Source organism: Fundulus heteroclitus, chromosome 13 (assembly GCF_011125445.2).
Source record: "Fundulus heteroclitus isolate FHET01 chromosome 13, MU-UCD_Fhet_4.1, whole genome shotgun sequence".
Classification (NCBI taxonomy): Eukaryota; Metazoa; Chordata; class Actinopteri; order Cyprinodontiformes; family Fundulidae; genus Fundulus; species Fundulus heteroclitus.
In genome coordinates, this window is record NC_046373.1 from 26,864,534 (window position 1) to 26,892,470 (window position 27,937).

General features: G+C 40.9%; 1 protein-coding gene across 1 annotated transcript in view; it reads right to left on the reverse strand.

Annotated features, from left to right (window-relative positions):
• The window catches only part of LOC105934076 (gamma-enolase), a 31,418-nt gene extending 10,813 nt beyond the window's left edge, over positions 1-20,605 (reverse strand). Inside the window, exons 1-5 of the mRNA XM_036145523.1 lie at positions 20,499-20,605; positions 5,954-6,039; positions 5,342-5,437; positions 3,329-3,387; positions 1,418-1,487 (exon numbers count right to left, since the gene is read on the reverse strand). Coding sequence (XP_036001416.1) covers positions 1,418-1,487; positions 3,329-3,387; positions 5,342-5,437; positions 5,954-6,038 — 310 coding nt within the window. The 5' untranslated portion in view covers position 6,039; positions 20,499-20,605. The remainder of the gene's footprint in view (positions 1-1,417; positions 1,488-3,328; positions 3,388-5,341; positions 5,438-5,953; positions 6,040-20,498) is intronic.
• Between the last annotated feature and the right edge of the window lie 7,332 nt (positions 20,606-27,937).

Sequence of the window (27,937 nt, forward strand, 5' to 3'; positions counted from 1 at the left end):
ATTATTTGTGTTTTTAAGGCATCAAATATAGGAGCTACCTTAGAAAGTGGCACAGTCATAGAAACTTTTACTCATCATTTCTATTTTTGTATGTTTTTATATTGTTTGTTTGTCTGTATGTCTTGGACAGATGATTTTTTCTTTATGGGAAAAGCGCAAAATCTGGTCTGTTTTCATAAAGAAAAATTGGTACAAAATGGAATATTTTGCATTGAGGATGTCAGTCAGCAGTACAACTGCTGACCCATGGGTCAACAACTGAGAACAACGTTTTGATCACGATTTAACTGATTTGACTGCATTGTACTGCATTTAAGACTGGCGACCTGTCCAGGGTGTACCCCGCCTCCCGCCCAGTGAACGCTGGAGACAGGCACCAGCAACCCCCGCAACCCCATGAGGGATAAAGCGGCTTGGAAAATGGATGGATGGATGTACTGCATTTAGACAGAGAGACAGAAATAATAGGATTTTACCTTTTTTCAAAGTGTACACATATGTTTTCCCATTGATTTAAGCCATGCTTTTGTTTTGTTAAAATTTTTGTAAAAGTTGGAAAAACAAAGCTTGCAATCCAAACTAAAGTAAATGTAGACATGTGCTCTTTCTTTTTTCACTACCTTTAACAAGCTATAACTTTCTACTAATAAAATACTGGTGCTTGAATTCATTTTTAAAAAGTTTAGATACGTAACATACATTTTCTGTCATGCAACATATAAGAAAGGAAATTAAAAGGTTTTATTTTGACCAAAATATAATTATTCATCCAGTAACGTGAACTTTTACAAACTATGAGCTATAACTTTCTTCTAATAAAATGTCGGTGCTTGAATTCATTTTTAAAAAGTTTAGATACATAGCATACATTTTCTGTAATGCAAGATATAAGAAAGGTAATGAAAGGGTTTTATTTAGAGTAAAGCATAACTATTAATCCAGTAAAGTGAACTTTTACAAACTAAAATAAGCAAATTCTTTCTCTGGAATTCTTTTGTAACTCTTTACATAAGGTTGTTCAGGAGAGACACAAATAATTGTTTCCCACTGATTCATTTTGTCGGGTTTATTGTACCAACAAATATTAATTTCTCCAAACACACCATTTGCACAGTTGTTGGCTCTGCTTCTGAAAATGATTACCTGTCCTGCGAGGAAGCTAAAATAAATCCGCAGCGCATTTATTGGTGAAATATGTGAGTTTGTGTTCTGCGAGCCAAAGCAATCTATTTGCTCTGTCTTGTTACCGTCTGTATTTATGCAGTTTATTGCTCTAGAAAGGACTCTGTGACAAATGAGCCTTTGGTGCAAACATTTTTTTTTTAAATATGTGTGAGCTGCTGAACATGGGAGCCTTCCAGCTGGCTGGTAGAGTCTGATGATTTGGTATTAGTCATGCCGTCGTGTTTTGACTCACATTTGTTTTCTGTGCCATCCATTTCAATCATCGTGTTGTCCAACTGCTCCTGCTCCACCACACTGATGCCCTGCAGACACCAAACATCCACATACAGTTTTCCTAAACCGTATTGAACAAAGAGGAAGAAAACTGCCTCGGTACATTATGGTTTTTCTAAAGGCTAAAAAAGCCGCTCTATTTCCACGGTTCCTGTTTAATCTGACTCTGTTTCTTTAAAGTAACTCATAAGATTTAAAAAGAAACTGCCTCGATATCAAAAAAATCAGAATGCTGATTAACATGACTTCTTATTAAATAACTGAGGTTACCTTTGTTCTAAACTTAGCAGAATTGTTGGAGTTTTGGGCTGATGTGTAACTTTGTATAATTTGAAGTAATTAAAATAAATACAGTGAACTGACCTAAACTGGACTTAATGTAAAAGGGAAAGATTTTTGACATCTTTCTTTTTGTAAAATCTTGTTAAAAGAAATATTACATTTGGAGTTACTACTATGTAAATTAACTGGTGATGGATGGATGGATGGATGGATGGATGGATGGATACAGTTGCAGTTTTTCATACGGGTCATGTAGGCAGTTCCCCAGGGCAGAATTAGAAAGCCACATAAGCACAATTTTTTTTCTCTCTCATTTGCGCCATAAATCTTTTTTCCTTTCCTTTTTTCTCCTACACACATGGCGCCAGTGGGTTGTGGGCACCCCCATGTGTTAAGTAGGTGCCCCCTGCTTGCTGCTACCCACGAAATGTTGTATCAGGTGCTTCACTTCATTTACCTATGCTTCACAATCTCAGATGTTTACCTCCATTTTTTCCCTTAAGGCTCCTTGTGCTTAATCTAACTTTGGCCGAGTAGAATGAGGCACAGGCCATGCTGCTACTGCGTTCTGTGCTTTTAGCTACCTCTGCCTTTAGCTTCACTCAACCTGGAAATCACGTCTTCACAACCTGGGAACATTTGTTTCACGGAAGCAGCCGTGGCAAGGACGAAATGTATGAAAATGTATTGCTAATAGTTTGAAATTGTAACTAACAGAGCTGGTGTTCGTTAGAGCAGACTGTTTAGCAATGCTTCAGATTGAGCTGCAAGGTTTTCTACATCTGTGATGGCTTTGGAGAATCCAATACACTGAACCAAAAAGTCAAAGGAAGGATATTCAAGATAAGGCCATATTTGTTTGTTGAGCTGTATGTAATATTCTGAGCCGACGGTGCGATCTGTAGCGGGGGAAAGGGGTGGGATCAGACCAGTGCCGCCACTGGCAATAGGTGATTACAGGAAGGGAACAAATGTGTCAAACAACAGATCAGTGAGAAACATCTAATCAACAGTGTTTTTGGTCAAACCTGCAGTAATGGAGATCATCTCTATAAAACTGCAAACACTCAGCTGAACCGGTTTTCCTCTTTAAATCTCAGAATGAACTGTGTGTTCTGTCCCGTTCCTGCTTCTCCGAGATAAGTTGGAGAAACGATTCACGTGTCACTGCTTCAGAAATCTAAAATGTCCTAAAATCCATTTCCTCACACTCCCATGGTATCAGCATCTTAAATTTTGCAGCACAGTTGCCACTCTTCACTGTTTCTGGCATCACATTATGATTGGTTCAGTCAGTTGTATTCCTGATAAAAATTATTTAACAGGTCTCAAGACCTCATTCTTTTAGGTGAGACTAATAAACTTTAATTAAATATTGTCTAAAAAGCTTAAACTCTACTAAAAAGGGGAAAATATCAAAACATTTTTCAAAAATCTTATTTGGCACATCGGCCTTTGTTTTTTTTAAATGTGGTAATTGCCTTCCCATTGCTTCATATGTTCCCAGTTCTGAACCTTCATAGTTGGTTTGGGTTTGCTGTGAATTAATTTTATTGCAAATGAGTATGCAGATGTCTTAATGACTTACAGAGGCTATGAGGGCCGGTGCCAGAGTATCGTTGATGTGTCCAACTGCCTTCAAAACACCTAAAGCAGAAAATGGAGAAAAAGAAGATTTGGAAGATCAGCTTTAAATCTGTTTAACATTTTCACATAAAAACATAGATTGCAGCCACCAGAGAAAGGTCTATTCAGGGGTTCTGGAGAGGAGGGTCCGTCGGATAGTTGAACCTTGGATGCAGGAAGAGCAGTGTGGTTTTCGTCCTGGTTGCGGAACACTGGACCAGCTCTACACCCTCTGCAGGATCCTGGATGGTGTATGGGAGTTTGCCCAACCAGTTTTGTGGACTTGGAGAAGGGTTTCGACCGTGTCCCTCGGGGGATCCTGGGTAGAGTACTCCCGGAGTACGGGGTACCCGGTCCTTTGATAGGTCCCTGTATGACCACTGTCAGAACTTGGTCCGCATTAACAGCAGTAAGTCAGACTCATTTTCACTGAGAGTTGGACTCCGCCAAGGTTGCCCTCTGTCACCGATTCTTCATCGATATTTATGGATTGAATTTCTAGGTGCAGCCAAGGTGTTGAGGGGATCCGTTTTGTTGACCTTTGCCTCACATCTCTGCTTTATGCGGATGACGTGGTCCTATTGGCTTCATCAGGGCGTGATCTACAGCTCTCACTGGAGTGGTTCGCAGCCGAGTTCGAAGCAGCCGGGATGAAAATCAGTGCCTCCAAATCTGAGACCATGGTTTTGAGCTGGAAAAGGGGAGAGTGCCTCCTCCGGGTTGGGGAGGATGTGCTGCCCCTAGTGGAGGAGTTTAATTATCTTGGGTTTTTGTTGAATGAGGAAAAGATGGAGTGGGAGATCGACAGGCAGATTGGTGCTGTGTCTGCTGTGAAGTGGACGCTGTACCGGTCCGTTGTGGTAAAGAGAGAGCTGTGCCAGAAGGCAAAGCTCTTGATTTACTGGTAAATCTACGTTCCTACCCTCAGCTATGCTCATGAGATTTGTGTCATGACCGAAAGAATGAGATACCGGATACAAGCGGCCAAAATGAATTTTCTCTGCAGGGTGTCTGGGCTCTCCCTTAGAGATAGGCTGAGAAGCTCGTAGTAGAGCCTCTGCTTCCCCACGTCGAGAGGCACGTCCCACCAGGAGGAGACCCAGAGGGACACGCTGGAGGGACTATGTTTCTCGGCTGGCCTAGGAACGCCTTGTAGTTCCCCCGGAAGAGCTGGCCCAAGTGGCTGGGGAGAGAGAAGTCTGGGCCTCCCCAGACTGCTACCCTCGCGACCCAATCCGGATAAGTGGAAAAAAAGAAGAAGCCAATCGCACACAAGACAAAAATGTTTAAAAAATAAATAATTAAAAAAGTTGGATCAGCTTTTATTTGAGGTATGGGCAAATAAATATTCACACAGCTCTTTTTGTTGCAAGGTAAATTTCTTATGACTGAACTTTAGTAATGTGTGGTAGCTTTTTGGAAGCTGCAGCAAGATTTTTATTGCCAAATAGGAGACTTCTGAGATCTGTCCTAGGCTTAACACTTAAATGAAAGAGTAAAATAAATCCTTCAAAACCATTAACTTGAATTGTATGAATGAAAATAGCTTTGTGGCTAATGTGGGAAACCAATTATCACTATGTTGTATTTACTTTACAAATTATTGCTTGTAAATATTCCGTTCAATGATCTGAGGATAGAGAATTTAAAGTTCCGACACATACGAGACAATACGCTGCAAACATGTAATATTTACAATATGACATGCTGTACCTGTATTTATCATACATATATTTGTTATAAAACATATGTATGCATATCTTTCTGCAACTCCCTCGAATAAAAAAATTAAAAAAACGTGTAACCGTTACTTTAAACTTCCAATTCTTAGAATAACAAAAACGTTGTTTTGTCAGATTTCTTTACAGAAGCTTTAAGAAAGAATGTGAATACTTCTTGCTGTTGAATTAGTTTATGCAGCTTTGAGTTATTGACAGTAACTAAATATGAATGCCAAATTGATTTGTCATCTTACCTTTCCCCTTGAATCGGCTTTTGTCGCCATCTCGTAGCTCCAAAGCCTCGTAGATCCCTGTTGATGCCCCACTGGGCACTGCAGCCCTGAAAAGACCTTTAAAAAAATAATTAAAGGGATTAAATGCTATCGAAATGGAGAGGCCACATAGAAAATAACATTTGAATGTAGACTCTCCTCTGATTACCTATCGTCTTTAGGACCCATCATCAAGCTAGTTGAGTTAGCTTGATGATAAAAAAAAAAAAACAACAACTACTAAAGCTTTTAAAAAGTGATCATCAATGTGTATAAAATGGAAAGATATATCTTTTGTCTGGAACGTGTAAAAAGGGTTAACATGTTTTTCCTTTTTCTTTTCTTCTCTTTTGATTGAACTATATATAATGATTTCAGCAGATTCAGCAATATTTAAAAGGGTTTAAATAAGGAGTTGCTAATGTACGCATTGCTTCAGCCTTTTCCTTGTTGGTTGGAATGGTTGTCTTTTTTATGTTGAGATCTTCTGATCCAAATGTAGCAACCAAAAATAAATCATTCATGCATTAATTCATTCACAAAGCAATCAGCTGAATCATGAAAGCTGATTTTTTTTTTTCAACAGCAAAGAACCTTTTTCTGTGCGAAGATCCACTTCCACAGTGGGGTTTCCCCGGGAGTCCAAGATCTCCCTGGCAACGATGCTGATGATCGACATCCTGAGGGGCGAACGGAACAAAAAGAGCCTGACTGACGTCATCAATACGTATTTATATGTATTTACTGTATTTATATCTGTGAAGTCATAAATCCAATCCACTGTCAATGAAATTAACAAATTGAGTTCAAATCATCACAAACAACTAGTTGCATAAAAAAATGTGAAATTAGAATAAAGGTAAGGTTTAATGTTTCTATGGGGGCATTGGGGAAATATATATTTCCAAGGAGAAACATAAATCTGTGAGAGGTGACAGTAAATGGCAGCCCAACAGATTCACTGTGAAAATCAAAATTCACCCCAAAGGATTATGTAGACATTTAGAATCAGTATCAGTCTTGTAAACTTCAAATTTATTCACAAGGAATTTGACTTTGCTCTCGATTGAGACATATTAAGATTATTAATCAAAAAAAGATATATATTGCAAATATGAAAAAATACAACATACACTCATTGCTCCCAGATTGCATAGAAATCCCTGCAGCTAAGGACAATTTTAGATCGAGCATTCAGTTTGTGGACCACACAATAAGTTTATGGGAAGGTTGTTGGGATAATTAGACTGCATATGTTTGGGACTGATCAGGTATTAAGACATTGGTGTGAACAATCAAGAGACACTGGCCATTCAAACTATATTTTGAAGTTGGAGCAAAAGTTAGTTACAGCTTACAGTCTTTTATATCAAAAACTCTGATGCACTGCATTTATTAAATGTGTATTTTTTCAGTAATAATTCATCACAACACTTGCAATACATCGCATCTAGACTACACTTACAAGTACAGTTAGTAGATCACACCATATAGGATAGATAGATAGATAGATAGATAGATAGATAGATAGATAGATAGATAGATAGATAGATAGATAGATAGATAGATAGATAGATAGTAAAATTAATATATAGATATTAGATATAGATATTAAAATAAAGTCTATATGAATAAAATAAAGACTTCAAATATTAGACTAGAAGAAGGGTTTAGTGCACAATTGGTCTCTGTGTATGCTTGCTCTTGTGCTGTATTCACAGTGTCTTTATGTTTCCACTGAACCTGTTTACTCCTTCAGCTTTTTTGTGTCCCAGGAGAAAGATCTCGGAAAATCTTGCAGCACGAATGCAGGCAAGATGCATCATGTGGTGCCACTCTACACCCTTGAAAAACAGCTCAGCCACCAGAGCTTTCACCTAAATAGGTCACAGCAGCGATGCAGGTCTCTCTCAAAAATCCAATAAGATCTTCATACGAGACTTTGTTATCAAAGGTACCGTTTTTTTTTTTTTAATTGGGTGTTTTTTTTTTGCCGCAATGGCATAGTGGCACATTTACACACATTTAATCCAAGACTTTCTTCATTTAGATTTTTTAATACTCTTATATGGTTCACTGTTCAGTGCTGCAGAGAAGGTTTATTTTTAGTGACATAACAACAAGGCTCTGCACGGTAAATGGAAGCTTAAAAATCTGTTCGGGTTTTAGTGTAAACATTTTTCAGAACAGAATTTAAATTCTGACTGATATAAAAAGAAATAAAAAAAAGCTTTAGCTAGTTAATGTATCTTTCTTGTATTGACAGAAAACATTTGTGGAATAAACAACTACAAAAGACGAGAAATACTCATATGAGGAGATAAACTGGAATTATTTTTACAACAAAGTGACAGCACTGTTAACATGGGTATCTAATATCTGCTAGCGCTAATTTCCCTGAGCTTGAAAACTGTTTTCAGTTGTGCATTCATATTATGAATCATGGAAACTATTGATATAGACCAAAAAAGTGTTTAGCATCCTAATATGTAAGTCCGGTTGCTTAAATTGAGATCTGAAGATTTCACGTGTTGCTAACGGAGCACTTTGCTCTCAGACTGCTGGCTTACTGAGGGTTCCTTGAGTTTCTGAAAACAGGATGGGAGGCAGATCTTTTAGTTATCAGGTTCCTCTCTTGTGGAACCAATTCCCAGTTTTAGTCTGTGAGGCAGACACACTGGAGAGCATTAAGACCTATTTCCCTCACACTGCTGAATTTTCCTACTACTCTCCAATTTTGCATTATTTCCTATCATTTCAACTTTTAAATTTATGTTCTCTCTCCTTGTTACCTTTGAAAGTGGTTCCTGGAGGGGGGCTGAGCTACTTTTGCCAACATGTTTTCCTTCCATAGATGATACACTTGGCCCCGTCTTTCAGTGTTTAAGCCTGTCTCTCTCCTATACAGAGACTGGCTGACAGTTTACTGCAATTAACTGGACATGCTCTTTTTCATCCTATAGACTTCAAAACTGACTTGGAGTTTATCTGCTCAGCTGAGTTTCTCTCGTAGATGAAGTCACTAAAGAAGCTACTACTGTCATTATGTTTTTTACTTTTCTGCTACATAGAAAGTACTTCTCAATCAGCACTTCTGTGCTCCTTTTGTGTGTCTGCTCTGTCTTCTCTAACTCCCAGTCGGTCGTGGCAGATGGTCGCTCACACTGAGCCTGGTTCTGCTGGAGGTTTCTTCCTGAAAAAGGGGAGTTTTTATCTCCACTGTCGCTGCATGCATGATCTGTATGAGGGATTGCTGCAAAGCCAACCCCACAATGCAAATACACTGTAGCTCCACGCTCATCCAGGAGGAGTGAATGCTGGAAGTCAAAGACTCAATGCAATCTGCCGGGTTTCGTTAAATAGAAACTTTTTAACTAATCTGTCAGTATCGTTCGATAGAACACAGTTTATAAAATTACCTATGTTGTGAACTGGCGCCATACAAATAAACTAAATTGAATATAAACTGAACTGAATTGATATTTTCTGCTTGGAAATTGCTTATCTTTGAAGCTATTCTCTTCGGACATTATGTTGAAGTCAAATTTTTCCAAAATCTCCACCAGATATACAAAATAATGTTGCCAGAATTTTTAATACCAACGTGGAAAGTTGAGTCTCTGAGTAGCCATCGTCCGATATGGCTCCCATGCAAATAGTAGAAGAAATAAACTATTTACATTAATGGGTTGAATCCCATTAAACAATGGCACAACATGCAGAGTTGTGCAATGTATTTGTGCAACTCTGCCGTTTAAATGCATGAAATTAGGAAAAATCGGCTGTGTAGTTGTTAGCATGGCCTTGGATGCACTCGGGTGCCACAGCATTACCAGTTCAGAGCACAAACCTCTGAGACAAATTCAATTAAACAGTTTTTTATGTGTCTTTGCTCTAAGTTTTCATTTTACAGCAGCAGAGAGATGAGACAGGACACTTGAGAAAATTGAAGAAGTTATATTGACCTCTTGGCTGACCTTATCTTTCTCTGCTTTTTGTCCAACATCACCTCTTGTCGCTTTACATCCAATTCTCACGTTCACTTTAAAGTGCAACATGAAAGGAGCGGCTTCTCTCTCTGACAGACCGAACTGCCTCACATCTTGGGATTAATAATGCGTTAATTCCCTTTGATAATGCTTTTTAGGTTGTTGTTGTTGCTTTTTCTTACAACCATGACATCATCAGCCTACGCAGACCTGCAAAGTAATGGAACCTCAACCCTCGATGCCATTTCTCTTTGATTATCTGCTCTCCCCGGCTGGTGTTCGCCCTCTTTCTCCCCATTGATATTCCAAACACGTAGAACCATAACTGCAGCAATATGTCAAAAAAAAAAGTCCTTTCATGCTGTTCCTGTCCCTCTTTGCTGTATGAATAGTTTATCGATCTGTGAGCTAAATTTGGCTTGCAGCTTGCAGAAACCTGGCACCGAGGCTGTACTTTTCAAACGCACTGACAGAAAGACGGAGAATCAGAAAAAGGGCTGTGTCCACTCCTTTTCTCTCCCAGCTGCTTCAGAAGACATTTGTAGGACTAGCACTCAGGATTTTGTCAATTAATGGTGCGGCTAGCATCTTCAATCAAAGTTTTGGCAATGAAGCCTTGGTGAATATTCCCAAATCACATCATATTGTGTCTGGTAAAAGCTTGTAGAAATATGCAGTGAAAAGAAATTAGATCCCTTTATGTGAATTTAGAACTTACTCTGAAGACAGAGATGGGGGGGGGATGCCGCATTCCTTTTGTGGCATGCAACTTTGAAGGTTCTGCAGCAAAAATATAAATAAAACCGTTTGGTCCGAATTTACTTCAAATGGATTTAGTGACAAAAAAACTGCTCATAAACGAACCAATTGTTTTTGAGCTAATATCACGCACAACTTTTGTTGTCATTTTATTCTTTGAAGCAACTTATCAAAGTCTAACATTCTTTTTTTCCAAAGATCATAGGCTTTTAAAAATAGTTTTGGAAAAACTCTAAAACAGATTGAAGTAGGCATTGAAAATAACTTATATAGTGAGGATTATGTGGCGGTTTCACTAAGGCGCCTTAAACAGTTTTGATGAAAAGTTAACGTGCTTCCATCATCGGAAGTTTTGCGAGTCCGTTTCAGACCAGCTAATCTTCTTAATTTTAATGTCTTTGGGATCAGCGTCAAATTTTTAACTTCTACCTGAGACAAAGTAAAAAGATTTAGGGGTAGTCTTCCTCCTTCTGTAGACCTAAAGCAACAAACTAGAGTCAGTTGCTGCTAATCAGCCTCAGAGCTTCCACTGCTATGCATGAAACCTGGTACGATGTTGCTGGGTTTAAAACCCTGACCTAAGCAGATCAAAACATACTTCTTCTCATTATGGATAAAAACTGTAATCTTTTTCCAGGCTGAGCATGAAATATTTCTGCTGGTTTTTTCTCATGTGGGCTGTTAGAAAGTTCAGTTGAGCTTAAAGTTGGCCTCTGAGTCCACGGTGATGTAACTCGCTTCACTGTGGACTCTGACACTGGTGTTCCAGTTTTAGCTCATTGTTGGGAGGGATCTTTGTTATTCTTGGGTTCTTCCTGAACTTCTTCTTCTTTCTGCTTTTCCTTTTTAGTGGCTGCCCCAGCGGGTCATCTGCGGGTCATCTCCTCTTTGCTCTTCCTCCAGGCCTCCTGTCTGGCTGTTCCACCCTGAGCATCCTTCTACCGATGTCCTCACCATCCCTCCTCTCTACATGTCCACACAATCATTCTTCCTGAACATCCTAATTTCATTTCATCTAAGCGAGTTTGGATCAGATGGTAGAAACTCGGCATGTTAGCATCTTATCAGATGCTTGGGACTATTTGCACACTTTTTTGCTTCTCAGGAAGTAAATTTTGGCACATTTAACTTGAACATTTATGTCTTTTGTTTGTGTCTGTGTATTATATGGGAATTCTGAGCCGGTGTCTCAACGAGGTTTTGCCATGGCTTCATAATGAGAATAAAGACTCTTGATTCTTGGACACGATCAGTGTTCCAACCATACAATTATTCCAAAGATACGTCAAAACATATTTTGGGATAGAAAAGGTGGGTTGGCTTTGGGTTTATAGAATGGTTGTCACACATGTGCGAATTAGAAACTACAGAAAATTTGTAGGCTGTGCTTAAAAGTTGGAGTCTGTACCAGGAATCCACCTAGTTTAAATTTAACTCATATTTTCTCCCAGGAGAAAATGTCAAATATTGAGCCAGAATTATGCAGTAGACTTATTGATGGCTAGGAAAAAATGTGTGTTCAACTTGTAACGTGTTAAGAGACATTTGCTCAAAAATCAGTGGTAGAAATCATTTTAAGCCTGTGTGGATTAGAGAAAATCCAAAATAAACTCTGATTGGTGCATGCCTTAATAGTTTTTTTTAAATATCATATCACTGAAGACGTGCGGTATATATAATCATTCAAACAATTTCAAAAAGTTATTTCAAGATAGAATATTATATTTAGGAAGTTTACATTTAAGAAGTTTACACGCCCCCTAGATGAGGGCATGTAAATGCCTCACTGAAACTGAGAGACCAATTAAACTCTAGGTAATGTAATGTAATCTTATTCAAAGTACCAAATAAAGCAAAATCCCAACCTCAGTCATACAAACAACGCATACATCATATTTTCCTCCCAGGAGGATCGGAGCAATATTTAAATCCTCTCATTATTACAGATGTTGAAGCAAAATGATTGCACTGAAAGAAGAATAAAGATAAATATATTATTTACATTATTAAGGCCTTGCTGTAGCAATAAGGAATCTATATCTAGTTTTCTTTTCTATTGTGGCTCAAATCAAATATTTGTATGTTTATGATTGTAAATACAAACTGCAGGATATATTTTGCCTCTTGCCCAATGACTGCTGGAGATAGGCACCACACCCCCTGTGACCCTGCATGGAAAAGTGGCTATAGATATGAATGAATGCATGGATATAATAATAATAATAATGATGATGATGATAATAATAATAATAATAATAATAATAATAATAATAATAATAATAATAATAATAATAATAATAATAATGTATTTAAAAGTGCCTTTCAGAGCACTCAAGGTCACTGTACAAATCCAACAGGGTAACAACAATAAATCCTGATAAAATCACCACACATTAAAAACTGTTGTTTTCATTTCTTCTTTTCTCAATGAGCCAAATCTAGAATTTAGTTTGACTTTATACATTTTGTAGCACATTTTGTTTTGCTTTTTAAGCTTGAATTCAAGCAAAAACTTCCTGATGATATTAAACTACATTTGATTCGATTGTTCACTGCAAAAAAGGGGAGCTGAAAGTAAGTAACATTTTCTTGAAATCAATGTATTTGTCCTTGATTTGAGCAAGCAACTTTAAATGATCTGCCAATGGAATGAGATTTTTGCACTTAAAATAGAAACAACTCATCTCCATCATCTTATTGTATGTGCAGTATATCTAATTATCTTATTTTAGGGGTATAAATACTCATTCTATCGGCAGATAATCTTATTTACCTGCTCAAATCAAGGACAAATACACTAATTTAAGAAAGCCTTACTTACTTTTAGTTCCCTCTTTGCAGTTTTTTTAATATTTATAACTAAAAGGCTCTTGCCCACTAAGCTTAACTCTCCTCTATCTTGAGGTGGCTCTGTAAAGCACGTCAGGAACTTTTGCTCCATTTTTGTGAAAGTCTTTTCTGAACCGTGCACCCTTCCCTGCTGATGGTTAAGTACAGCGTCGACAGTCTACAAATGACTTCTCATTCAGCTCTTTCACTTATTGAAAGTCATGGGGCTTGAAAGGGTCAAGAAAATGTGAGAAAAGTGTAAATGGTGCTCAGCACAAAAAAAGGAAAAAAAAAACGCAGAGAGGGGGGGGATGCCTCCAGCTCAGAGAAGAATCCGCTTGATCAGGAGTAAAGGCAATTGACGTGTGGGTGGCTTTTCTCTACAGGCCATCATTAATTTCATAGAGACTCACTCTCTTTTCCTTTTCGGTGATCCTTTTGAGGCCCCACCCTGTCGTACTGCAGAGTTTTACAAAACACTTCTACCTTAGGGTGGAGCACCACTGCATAAGGAGTTAGCTTTTTTTTCTTTTCATTTAATCATCTGCTGAAATTAAAACAGGCAGATGCAGATAACCCCCCCCCCCCCTTTTTTTTAAATCCAAACCCTTTTTTTTTGAAGGACCAGAACAATATTCATAGATATAAATCTGGAAAAAGCTGCTAATTGATAAGTGTTTTCACCTTCCTCACTTGGTTCTATAAAATATTCATATCCTCTTCTTTTGTGTGCAATTCAAATAAAACATGAGTCTACATCAAGTTTAAACTTTACGCTCTAAAGAATGCATAATAAGGAGTCATTCGTGCGTGCACAAACATCATTAGCTTCCTGCTGCAATTTGCACCGTCTAGCATATTCGAACACATGCTCTTCCCTCTTAATCTGTCACCATCTCAATAAGGTTATCGCCCGATCGATCTCATCTCAGTCCTTGCTTTTCAACCTACTCTCATTCTCCCATTTTCACATCCCTCCAACCCCCTATCCTGAATCTCACCCTTTGCTGTTTGTACACGTTGCTGTGTGTTACGTAAGCTCTACAGCACCAGCAGCAGCACCAGCAGCAGCAGCAGCAGCAGTGGAGAGGGAGGGAGGGAGGGAGGGAGGACACCCGTGAACGCATCAAACCACACCTAACAGAGACTGCAGTGCTCAGCAGAAAAGATACCAGCACCGAACGGAGCAGAAAAAACTCCACGCACGCCAATACAAGTGGGCTAAACAGGGATGGAGTGATACAGTCGGAGAATGGGAGAGGTCAGATGAGTAAAAGCAGGGAAAGGAATGTCACTAGAATCTGTCTACAAGGAAGACTAAATAACAGAGGCGATATAGATGTGCTTGTTATAATGCTAGTGGAATTAAGGACGGTGTTTGAGGGCATGACAACAGGCATAAAAGCACAAAGTAATAGAATCTACATCAACTTTTACATTGAAGTGCAAACCTGTTCTTTGATCTTACAATGTGTTTAACGTGGATTTGTTGGCTGCACAAGCATGAAAGCAAAACCAAATCCAAAACGGTGCTCTGCTGACCGAGATCTGGTGGCTGGTACTGTGAAGTACGTGCAACTCATAATCCTGCTCAACAAACCAGTTTGGAGATGATCTGAACTTTGCAACATGATGAATTAGTCTGCAGAAAGTAGCCATCAGAAGAAAGTCACAGTTTGGTCATAAAGGGATGAACATGGCTGACGGTATTACTCAGGCAGGCTGTTTATACCAAACTCTGAGCCTGCCATCTGGAATCAGCACTAATCAAGACATTTCTTCAGTCTATCACTGTCCAGGTTGGGTGAGCCGCTCCTGTGGTCTCAGTTTCCTATCTTACGTCACAGGATGGGCGTCTGGTATGGTTTTCTGCTGCTGTGGCCCATCTCCTTCAAGATTTATCATCTTTCAAAAAAACAGTAGTCTGCTTGCCTTCACTATATCCTGTAACAATTGATTATTTTAGCCTCCATTGCTTTTACTGCAATCAAAGTCAAGTTTGTGCAGTCCCCCTCTGACATCACACCTTTCAGCACACAAATATCACTAGATGGATGTTTGGGCCCTTTTTGTACCATATTCAGTGAATATGAGATGGTCCGGCATCAGAAATCCCAGTTAATCACCAGTTTCCAAAATGCCCAACAACCATGCCCCCTTGAAAGTCACCTAAATTTCTATTTTCTCCCGTTTCTCCTGTTCTCTCGACGCTATTTGTGATGATTAGCGAGTTATTATTGCTGAGTCTAAGTTATTGGCTTGTGATTGGCGATTTAATATTTATATCAACAAGCAGGCAAACAAATATATGCAACGAAGAGGTTGTTGCCTGTACATTTACCAGGATTAAGTTATTGCTGACATTTCAAAAATAGTGTGTTTTCTTTTTGAGACCAACATCATTTTGCATCATATTCACTGTGAAAAAATGTTATACCATTTTATCAGGTTGACATACATTAACATGTCTTCAGGACATATTGTTGTAAATAATATAAAGTTTATATTTTTTGTCACATTAAACAGGAAACCAGGTGATCTTTTTCCTGTCTATATTTCTATGGGCAGAGAATCTAAGAATCTGACATCTAACCCGAACAGTTGTTTTGAAATAAAAAGCAATCATACTGAAAGAACTAATAAAATCCCAGGTGAAAACCGTTTGCTCTTACAGCACAACATTTTTTATGTTTATAATGTAATTTAATACTTCTGAATGCAATAACGCAGACACAACAAACTAAAGAGAAACAACGATTGAAACTAGCTAACTAGGGCAACATCTAGCTGTGAAATTGTTTGGATGTATGTCATCAAGCACAACAATTACAGATTTTTTTTCTTAACACTTGTAAGACAAAATAATTCATAACCAGGTATGTCATAATTATGTTATAATTTGATTTTGACATAAGATAAATTCCCAGCCCTACAGTCCAATTTGACCTTTACCATAATACAATACAGTCAAATTCAGCTGTTTTTATAATTCCAAATTATCTATCTAAAGAAACCTTGAAGATTGCATCAAGTCACTAACTTTGTAGCAATCTCTTACCCTTTGCAAGCATGTGGCGACAGTGGAAAGGAAGAACCTCACTTTGACGGGGGAAAAAAACTTTCAGCAGAACCAGGCTGAGCATGTATGTGTGGTCAGCTGACATCACCAACTGGGCTTTGAAATGCTGAAAAAGGACTCCAGGGTAAGAATCAATAAGTCATAAATTATTTGATTTCACTAAATCTGTATTCTGTGCTTGGTTTTTTGCCTATTGTCTAAAAGCTTGATCTCCGTTAATCGTTTTTCCAAATATTTTTTGTGTTACTTCACTGGATAAACTATTGCAAAACATTGTTGAAAGGCACACAAAGTTTCCTTGGGGTGTTATGCCATTTATATAAAAAAGAATAAGTGGGTCAAGGAGTTTTAGCGCCACAGCAGTTAAATTAATTCAAGATTTTTGTCAGGATCAGCAAATTAACAGTCGGTTAATGTTACTGGGACATTTTAATGACGGGTAATCCGACAAAAACATGGTTGGAGCATGAGAAGAGGTCATTTGACAAAATGAAACAAACACAAAGCTGTGCTAAATTCTTGATTTTTTTTTCACATCTTATTAAATCTCTTCTTCCCTAAATGTTTTATGCCTTGTGGCTTTTCCCACAGTCCTGAAAACTTCAAAGAACACAGGTGTGCGATTAATCCTTAAGATGAACATTGCAATTAATCTATTTTGTATTGGCATTTCTATAGGCAAGGAGCATGTGTGAAATAAAAAAAAGAGTTAAAATTAAGATGTGCAGGGGATGACAACAACAACAAAAAACAGGAAATGAGCTCTGAAACATGGCTTTGCACATGTGCAAACAGAAAGGAAATAGGGACCCTGCGAATGGGAATGGCCAGCAGGAAGGAGGGAGGGTGGGAGCGAGGAAGGACGAAATAGAAAAGGAAGAGGAAATGAGGCAGGAGTGAGAGAGACACCGAACAAAAGCAAGAAGAGGAAAGGATAAATAATTGAATGACCATGTATGGCTGGAGAAGAGTGGAGAGATGGAGGAATGTAGAGAGGGAGGCGAGAAAGAACATAGGCAGCAGAATTATGGCATATGTTGCGCACAACATGCATTTAAAAGATATATATATGTATATATGTGTGTGTGTGTGTGTGTGTGTGTGTGTGTGTGTGAGAGAGAGAGAGAGAGATTTTAAAGATTTATTTTACATAATTAGATTTAAGGGGCTCTATTAATTCTACTTAATAGCATGATTGCTACTAATTACTCTCTGGCTGAAGATCAACATGCATCTAACTTCCTTGAATTTCACATTCTAATCTGTTTCTTATTTTGACAACTGGCTAAAAAAACTTACCTTGGTATCCGACTTGTAATCGTCACTGAAGTGTCACTAATGACTTGATCAAAAACGATTATTAACATAAGATTTTTGTTTTTGCCACAAATAAATGTATATTAATTAGAGGTTCAATTATTTTATATTGTTATGTGTGAGATTATGCTGCTGGATAAAATATGAATTTATGATAGTTTTTTGGTAATTATTGGTATTTAATGAAGGGCCTTTACACAAATTATTAATTTGTGTTAATAACTCTGTTGTAATAACTCGGCTGTACCTGCCTTTAGAAAACAGGCCAGTCATCAGCAGAAGGTAAAACATATAAAACATGACGCCAATAATGCTTGTTTTCATCCAACACATTTATATCCAAAAGGACGAATTTGTTGAGGTGAAAAAAAAACAGATGGTGCCTTCTCTCCAACCGGCTGCCACTTAACTGTGGCTGGAGAAGAGGGAAGGTTCAAATGATATAAGTGATATGAACTAACTGCAGCCATGTGGAAAGGATATGGAAGAACTAGAAAAACATGATAGAAATGTGCTATTTATATGTTATATTTACATATATATGGCATTGATGAAAGATGTTTGCTATAGTTCATGTAAGGTCATACGTTGAATTTAAGCTTCCTGGCAGCATTTAAGTAATGTATTAGTTCTCTGTTTTTCAAAAAGTCTGACTGTGGAGGATCATGTCTGCTCAAAGTCAAACATCTTCACAATGACAGAAGCCTGAAAAAAACTGAAAAGAGATTCTTTACAACATATTTAAAGATTTCTGAAAACATTTTAAGCAAAAATTTTTTCCTCCGATTCTTCAAAATGTTCATCAAAAACTGTCTTGATGAAAAGCTGTTTCTGTATTTATGAAATTAAGCAAAAGACATGTTGAGTCATATTTTGTATGTGCTGTGAAAAAGTATTTGGCTCCTCGCAAAGTTCTTCTAATTTTGCTTTTTAAAATATTAATACCAGATAAGAATAATACGAGTAATTTTAAAAAGCAGTACTGCACATATTGATTTAGTAAAGGAAATTGCTCTGAAATCCTTTGGGCTTCAAAGTTTTTAGGTCATGCCCCAGAATCTCAATTAGACCCAAGCCTGGACTTTGACTAGGCCACTCTCAAACATTTTTTAATAGCTTAATCTTTAAGCTATTAAGAAGTGGACTTGCTGCATAACCCAAGTGCACTTGAGCTTTAGGTGAACTGATGGATGGATATTCTCCTTCAGGGTTTTCTGCTCAAGAGCAAAAATATGTGGTGTCATTAGTTGTTGCAAGATGTGCCAGTTCCTAAAAAGACTGGTTCACTAGAGTCCCAAAGTTTTAAACCTGACTTTGTAATCCTTTCTATAGTGATTGATTACAGCAATTTTGTTTCTTATGTGTTCCTGACTTTCTTAGATCGGGTCATGATTTTTTATTTTTTATTTTTTTTATATATACTTCATGATGTCACCACACATCAGCACCTGTATCACACATGACCGACCACACCCTCAGCCGCTGTACTCGGCTGGTGTCTCCAGTAATGTGCCCTTTAATTAGAAAACTTTTAGATTTTGCATTGCTGTTTGTTAGTTTATTGTTGTGAAACATCATTGTTCATAAAACATCATTGTTGTATTATTTTTGTTCCTACTATTTTTGTACAAAAAAAAACACATTTTAATGTCACAATGCTAAAAGAATACAGAAATTAAGAGATATTTCAGTTGTGATCTATTTACCGGAGAATGAAAAAAACAAGTCAGACCACAGCAAGTCATTTTACTGGATGAGAAGGTCACAGCAAGGAGATCTACTGAAATTAGCATGTCCAAACATGGAAAAAAAATCTAACTGGTCAAATATTCAATGATATCTGACAGAGAAGTTAATGAATAAAAAAACATTTCTTAGATTACACAACAACTCAAAAAATCACCAAGATTTTTTTTTTCAGGAGCCCCAGGGAAGTTTGGAATAAGAAATACGGATGAACTCTCCACAATCCGAGTGTTTTGACAGGCAAAATTAAATCAAACGCAGCCTTTAATACAATTCATAATGGGCTTTTGGCATTTAGCTTACAGCAGTATGTATTTGCTTTCTAATTAAAATAAAATGACCTCAACCTCATGTCACCGCCACCTCCGCTTTTCTGCCTCGGCTAAAATCAGGGAGGTTGTTATGAAGGTATCAGCCAAGTTACTTTTGGCAGCTTTACCTGAATGCATTGATTCAGTAAAGGTAACAAAAAAAAACTGAGTTCCACACGACGTGTTTAAGTGGTAAAAACAAGCATAACTCTTGTAGACGCAGAGATGCCTGCACTCTCACATATTCCTGCCCCGTCCTCGAACACAATTAGACTTGATAAAGCAGAGACGTGGCCATTATTGACTGCAGAATCCCATCTCGCTCTCACTGTCTATCTCTCTTTCTCTCTCAGACACACACACACACACACACACACACACACACACATACTGCAGCCAAGATTCATATGAGCAAACACCAGCCATTTTCCAAAAAGTCAGGATATTCAGGTCAGTCTTCCTGCAAGGTATGTTGCCACCTTCGGACACACACGACGCGCCAACTGAACGCATTAGTCCTCACACACTATGCTTCTGTTGCCACAACACTCAGAAACAAATCATCCCTCTCCATCCACAAGGACGCACATTAACACCAAAAATTGCATCTCACATAAACACACACGCATGTTTCTGTGAAGTCTAGGTGAAAGGAGAAAAGCCTAACACACACACCTGACTACAAGATGCATTGCAATGCTAAAGCACACACACACACACACACACACACACACACTGTTTTCTTCATCCTCTCTCTCCCATCAGACGCATTCACACACATACTAAGAGCTCAAGCTGACACGCAGACACACTGTGCACGTACAGTGAAGGCTCACACACGTACGCTCTCATGCCTCTCTCTGCACCCACAAAATGCACTTGACAGCCATTTTCCAAACATGTATGAAGCTGCAGCACACGAACGCAGTGTCAAACGTCTCACAACCACACACACACATGCATTTCTTCTGAATTCATGTCTGCTTCACGCAGCATGAAGCAGAGATGATACATTTAAGCGAGAAGAAGAAGAAAAAAACAATAGAATAACACAAAACCCGGTGGAACGGTGGATGAGAGAGAAAAAGAGAGAAAAATCCTGCCTTTACCTGCAACCCGTGAGTGTGTGAGTGTGTGTGTGCGCTCTGCCTTGCACGGCAATGGAGAAAATACTGGAGAGGCTGAGCGACGAGAGAGGGAGAGGAGGAAAACAGGAGGGGAGGAGGAGAGGGTGAGATGTGTGATGAAGTGGAGGGGGGGAGGGGAGGAGAGGAGAGGGGAGATGACTCAGAAGAGAGATGGAGAGAAGAAGATGAGTGCTAATTAAAAAGGAGAAGATGGACCAAGGGTTGGGATGAAGGGATAAGGACAGGGTGCAGAGGCTCGATGTCCAACAGTGGTGGTAAAAATAGACGATGGGTGGACAGCTCCTCGTCTCCCGTCGCCTCGGTGTCTTTCTCCGTTGCTGTAGTGGGGTTCAGTCCGCGTACATGCAGTTACATAACCCAGCTTCCCCAGCACGCTCCGACATGATGATCCTCTGGACGTGGATGCTTCTGCTGCACTGAAATCTGAGCAGGAATCATAGAAAATGTGACATCCTGTCGTGGTGAACGTGTATTGGGGAGAGGTCTGGCCTTAGGTGAAGGTCAGAGCAAAGGCTGGCTTTCCCAGCGTTGCTGTGTACACTCCAAGATGACAGAAAACAACGCCTCGCCACATCTCCTCTTCTAGCATTGGTGGGTCTGCAGCCGGTGCCCTTGAGCTGGGGAATTGAACCCTCTTCAGTCGAAGTGGGCCACAGTATGGGCCCGCTTGGACAAAACGTGGGAGAAACGAAAAAACTTGTATGCAAAACTTGAATGATTAGGATTTTTTTAGAGTGAATAAATATTGTTTTCTCCTCTTGAGCAACATAACGAGGGCAGTTACTTATTTCAGTGTTGAGTTTAATTGAGCTGTTCATGAATGAACCTCATGAATTGGAAAAGTAAACAAAATCTCAGTATCAATCAGTATAGAGATCTTTTGTTGGATCATATTAATCTAGAGACAGCATCTGCTTCCACATCTGATTGGTCTCTTTGGGCTCCTCTGATCAACACCATCACTTAGTGGAATAGGGGGCGGTGGGTTGCTTCCTGCAGGGCGCAGTGGCTGGATGGAGGGGTTCCTGGGGCCCTGGGGGCACTTGGAGTAGGGCGCCTGGTGGATCCGGCTCCGGGGTCTGTTGCCCCCATCTGGGAGGAGTTTGGGAGGCCTACGGGTGGCCTACAGCAGCCGCTTGCGGCGCTCTTTGGGAGCTGCGTGTTGACGGACGTGGGTTACTGACCTGGTAGCTGTGCTGCCGCTGAGTGGGGCCGGGGTGGGTCTGGGGGTCTGGGGTCCCTGGGGCGCGCCGCCCTCGGGCGCGGGCCCCGGCGGGGCCTCGGGGGTTCCGGTTCCGGGGGGTGTGCCGCTTTTGGTGTGGGCCGGCGCGCGCCCGGGTGTCCGCCCCTGCACGGGGCCTCTGGTGCGCTGGGGGGCCTCGGGGCCCGTTGAGCTGGTAGGGGGGCATGGTCATTAACACCTCTGGGCAGATGCTCTTCTCCTTCATTGGAGAGGCACTCTGCCAGTGGGGGGAGGGGGAAAGGAGGGGGAGTAGGGATCTACCCAGCCTGGATGTCTACTGTCGAATGTATGGTGAGTTGTTTGAACGTTAGTGTTGGGGAGGGATTAAATCCACGGGTGGGGGGTTGGGGGGGGTTGACGTTCTGGTGGGCTTGTGTCCGGCCCCCTGTCCCGGTCCTGGTCCGTGTCGTCTTCCGGTGCGGGTTTCACCTGGGGGGTGGGGTTTGGGATGGCTCGTGCGGGCCGGCTGGCCAGGGTCCCCCCCTCTTATTATTATTATTATTATTATTATTATTATTATTATTATTATTATTATTATTATTATTATTATTATTATTTATTTATTTATTTATTTAGTTTAAGTAGGCTTGGTGGGTGGGCTGGGGGGTGCTGAGGTGTTGGTCCTGGTGGGTGGTTGGCTGGCGGGCCCTGCGGCCTCTCCCTGGCCCCCGGGCTACGGTGGTGCCGCTGGCGAGGCCCCCTTCTCTGGGTGGGGCTTTCGGGGAGCGGGGGTGCCTATTGGAGTCAGTAGGGGAGCTGGCTCCCTGGGTTGGCTTCCCAGTCATTTGCTCCCCATCCCCGGACTCCTCCCTCTGCCTGCTCCATCACGCCGCCACACATGTAGGTCATGAGGGAGGGGGCGTTACTGGAGGTTGCCACTTTCTGGTGACGCCCCTCTCCCCAATTTTATCATGCATCTTAGACACTTTCACTTCAAACATTTTTCACATCGCACACTCATATAGGCCATGGTAGGGGGGGGGGGGGGTGGGGGGAAGATGTCTGGGGGGGGGGGGGCTTATGTTATGTGGGCCTCACCTCGGACGGCTCCCTTCACCTCCTCTCCCACTTAGACATTGAGGGTTCTGGGCAGTCACACGGAGGGGGTGCGCTGGCAACAGCTACCTTCCGGAAGGGGGGTGGGCTGTGCCGTGCATCCCCTTCGGCGCTCCCAGTTTTTAAACGCACTTGAGAACAACATGCAACAACACAACATTTGAGCAGGCGCAGGGAGGGTCGGGGTCTTCTGCACACCCCCGTTCTCCGATGGCGGCAAGGAGTCTGGGGCCTGGAGGAGGTGCGGGCCACTGTGTCCGGGGTCTTGGCGGGGGGCTGCGGTGTGCAGTCAGCGGCTTGCCAGGTCTGGGGCTGATGCCTCTGCTCCCCCCAGGGGGCGGGGGGCAGGGATGGCAAGGGTAAGGTGGGGGGAGGGAGGGGGTTTATTAGGTATTTAGGCGGAGGGGGGGTTCTGGCCGGGTGGCTCGTGCGGGTCGTGTTGGCCCGCCCTCTTGGGGTGGCCCGGTCCGGGGGGCGTCTGGTCTGGGGCCGGGGCCGGGGGTCGGGCACAAGCAGTCGTATAGTCGATTTGGGGAGACCCCTCCCCCCCCTTTGGTCAGTGTTGGATGTGAGTGTTATGTGGGAATGTGTGTACAGCGTCTTTTTTTTTTTTTTTTTTTTTTCTCTGTGTGTGGTGAGTGGGGCACAAGGGAGGGATGGGGTGAATGAGTTTTTTTTTTTTTTTTTTTTTTTTTTTTCCAGGTATGGGTGTGGTCCGCTCCCTCTCCCGAGAACATCTCAAGTCTCCGCCAGGTGCGGAGCCCATCCCCCCACGTCCTGCCCTCCTCCACTTCGTTGGCGGGCGCCTTGGCCCCCTGGCGCATTGGTTGGCTTCGGGTTTGGGGCGGGTTCCCGGGCGTGCGCCGGCCCACTCCCGGTGGCCGCCCGGGAACCCGGGCGTGCGCCGGGAGTGGGCCGGCGCACGCCTCCCCCTCGAGGGCCCCGGCCCTCGAGGGGGAGGGCCGGGGCTCCCAAGGGGTCCCCTTGGGAGTCCGGGGTTACGGGTCCCCTGACGCCTGCCTCTGTGCTCGGGGAAGGTGGGTCTTCGGTTCTCCACAATCACTATCAAGCTATTTCTGGATAATCTTCACCTAAACTAGTGCACTTTCACATCTCCCACAGGTGCTGGGTCCCAGGTATTAAGTGTTCACTTATATACAGTAATCTTATAATTTATTTATTTATTTATTTATGTTTTTTCACTTTCTTTTTTCAAATATCACATTACACATGTCAGCTTACATAATAATATATATGATTTAGCAATGGCATCTAGGTGTTATTCGAGTGTATCTGTTGCTTTATGTCTGTTGGTTGTGCTGTTCTTTTTGCATCTCTCTTTCCAGGTGACGGAGCAGACGGAGAAGGTTTTATCATTCTCTTCCTTTTATCTCCTCTTTCTTTCACCTCTACTCTTTTTTTTCTTTTCTTTCACTTTTTGTTCTTCCTTTACTCTCCCATTGTCATGTCCATATAATTTGAAATTCTCCTTGCAGGAATCATAATAAAGCTATTTACAAGCATAAATCAAGTGGAGCACTATGGCGAAAGCTGTTTGCTCCACTTGTAAAAGCAAAATCTGTTGAGCTCTATCTGGCATTGAGATATCAATTCCTATTGCCATATTGCTAGACAGGACACTGGGAAAAAAAAAATAAATAAATAAATAAAAAAATAATTGAGCTGTTCAGAGGTCTCAGTTCGCTGCAGCTTTTCTTTGCGGTCGTCCTAATTTAATGCTGCTTGTAACACATTTCCGGGTTATTAGCTGAATGTTTAGCTGTGTTTTTGTGTTTGTTTTAAAAGAATAATATTATTTCACTACATTAAGTCTGTGAACTTGCAGTGAAGGCTGTAAGACTAAAAAATATTGTATGTGAACTACAGTTACTATATATGTATTTGGGGGTTGTGAGCCTGCACAAAAACAATTATCAATCTTTTAGTATTTCTTTTTTATTCCTTTTGGATTATGAACCCAGAATTAAACTCTAAACATCCCACGAAGAGCATTTATTTTCACTTTCATGCGAGTCCAGCCTAAAAAGCCGGCCCAAGGCATCAGCGAACATAGCTGCTGCCAAGAGCCCCAGGGATCATTGACAGATTTCAAGTCAAAGTGGACCAAACAGTATGAACGCACATTTATGCACCTTTTCCACAGGCTCCGCTTGGCCAAGCTCTACTCGGCTCTGTCCGCTTTGCGAGCGTTTCAGTCATGCCCCTTCCCCATAGCCATTAAGTCCCCTGCACCACTCCACTCGCCCATGGACAGTGGCAGCTAATTCATGCCACAGCTACAGCAGCGGTTGCTCTGCCCTCCGTTAGCTTCTACACTGCTGGGGCTTCGCTCCACACCGCAGCAGCTGCCCGGAGAGAAGGCCTCCGCTTTCCATGTGAAGCCGAGAGACAAAACAGCTTTGAGTGTATTCAGTGTTCCCCTCTCAGAAGTATTGACAAATTGCAGCTCATTTTTTATTTTTTTCCCTAACTCCACTGTCCGCTGACTGGCCACACCCATGGCCAATCACTGACAAACAGTCTGCTCACATAAGAGTTCTGATTTGCTCAACCACAATCCTACTATCTTCTGAGAAAATGGTTGAGAAAAATGCAGTGGAAAAAACTCTCAAACTGGATTCCATGCAAAAGTTCCAGGTTGTTTTTTTTTCTACCGGCATTTGCTTTTTTTCGTCCCTTCTCACGAGGTGGTGTGACTGAAGCTGGGTATGGTTGAAAATTAACGTGAGCAGACTGCTGCTCACCGATTGGCCATGAGCGAGGAGAAACAAGGTTTTCTCTGAGGAAGTGCAGGGGAAATGTTAAACTGAAGAGTGTGACAACAATATATCAGATGTGTTAGAGGTACTATATCTGCTGTCATACATCACATGAGGTTGTAAAACCAGGATGTTTCATTCTAGTAACCCTCTTTCTGTTGGTTTGCCCCCCCCCCCCCCCCCCCCACTCCACCTTCACATTTTAACTCCCTCTTTCCTTCGTCTTTCCTGCAGGACCAGAACCAAACCTCAGTCCCACTGCTGCCGTGACAGGTCTGGATCTAACCCAAAGAACACTCTGCTGAATCAAACGCAGCACGAATATCCAAAATCCAACCAGTAAAAATAATTTCACAAATGTCAGCAGATTTGCACTTTAGAGTCCTTATCTAGCAATGGCTGAGGCAAAACCTCCTCATAAAGCCCTAAATTTTAACTCCATGAGGCAAACTTTGGAGCAGATCAGACAGTCTGGTCTCCTCTCTGCTGCTGTCACACCCCACCCCCCCCCCACACCTGTGCAGGCAGAGAGAAGCTGGGCCTTATTTATTAGTGCAGGCCGATCTGTGATCCAGATATTTATCTCAGTGAATTATTTCATCCTTAAAGACATTTGAGGCATTCTTGCATATACAATTAAAAAATGTGTATTTTTTGTTATTTATAATGCTTTATTGTCCTGCGATGGACTGGCGACCTGTCCAAGGTGTACCCCGCCTCTCGCCCATCTCGCCAGCTGGAGGTAGGCACCAGCACCCGTCGCGACCCCAGTAGGGATAAGCGTGTCAGAAAATGGGTGAATGGATGGATCATGGTTTATTTACTTTTTTATTATAAGCCATTTCTCAGAGAGAAATCATTTATTTAGTTTAGAGTGTTAATGTCACACAGTGATGATTAATAGCGGCAGAGCGCATAACACTGAAGGCTGAAGGTGGGGCTAAAGCCACCCCCAGCAGGTCTACACCACCTTCCAGCCTTACTGGGTCTGTGGAAAGGCAACTGGAGCAGAGTAGAGAAGAGCGGGGGCAAGTAGGGGTGACAATGGAAGTGGAAAGCCATATTAGAAGCAAAATAGATAGTTTTTTTAATACAAGGTTTCTATTTAAAAGCTGCATTAATTCTGAATGTCTCTGTAACATCAAACAATAAATCAATCATTTATTTGGATAGCCTTTCCTCCTTCACAATAACGGCAACCAAAATGCCTAACAAAATCAATATACAACAAAAACACACACAGATAAAAGAAAACATTAAAAGCAGGTTGAAAACAAGGTAGTTAAAATTAGAAGTGCCACCACATTTTTTAACTATTAAAAGCCTTCCTAAATTGAAAAAAAGTATTGAGCTTTGATTTAGGAGGGCAGGCTCAGTCTCGTGGAAGCTGAATCCGGAGTTAAGGTGAATTTATTGATCCACAAAAAAACGCTTGGTTACCCTAACATTTGTTTTCTGTCGGTGGAATCGTGAGTAAATGTTAACTGTCTGACCTCAAGGACCGGGTGTGAATAGAAAAGCTCAATAACTCGAGTAAATAGGGGGGACAAGACAGTCAAGAGCTTTACAAACATAATAAAACCCTAGTTAGACAGCATAGATGTTTAAAGATAAAATAGGGTGATTTACAATTGAACTTTATTTACATATAAATGAATCGACATAGTCAAATAAATCAAATGATACAGACTTGATTTGATCATCAAATTTTAAATTCTTGAACGATATGACCCCAAGGCTTTTGACACAGTAGTTGTCAAACTCAACTACAGCTTTGTCAGAAAATAAAATCCATTCTGTAATTTTTTTATTTAATTTTTTTTATTTGTTTGTTTAGAAACAAAACCAAAAATCTGGTTTAGTCACTGTTTGATTGCTGAGAATGCAGTCGGATGATTACTGTACCCTAGCTTCAACAGTGAATAGATCTGCAAATTATTGGCATAGCAATGAAATTTAAGATTGTGTCACAGATACCAACATAGTCATGTAGCGAGACAGGAGGACAGAGTGGTCCACATAATCGAAGGTCGCTCTAAGGTCAAAACACCAGAGCCACAGGGCCATTGGAGTCATTGTCATTCTGAACTTTTAATTAAGCAAATTCAGTACAATGCCGGGATATAAAGCCTGATTGGAATTTCTCCAAAATAGTACTTTCTTCTCAAAAAGGCTTGAAACTGGAGACTTTTGTTTTACTAAAACTTTCATGGTTTCATATAATGAGGTATTCTGTCAAGAAGAGACAAAGACACTTGTTCAAACTGTTCAAATACAGCAGAACCAGCTAAGACAACAGAAAGTTCTATCTTAGCATTAGC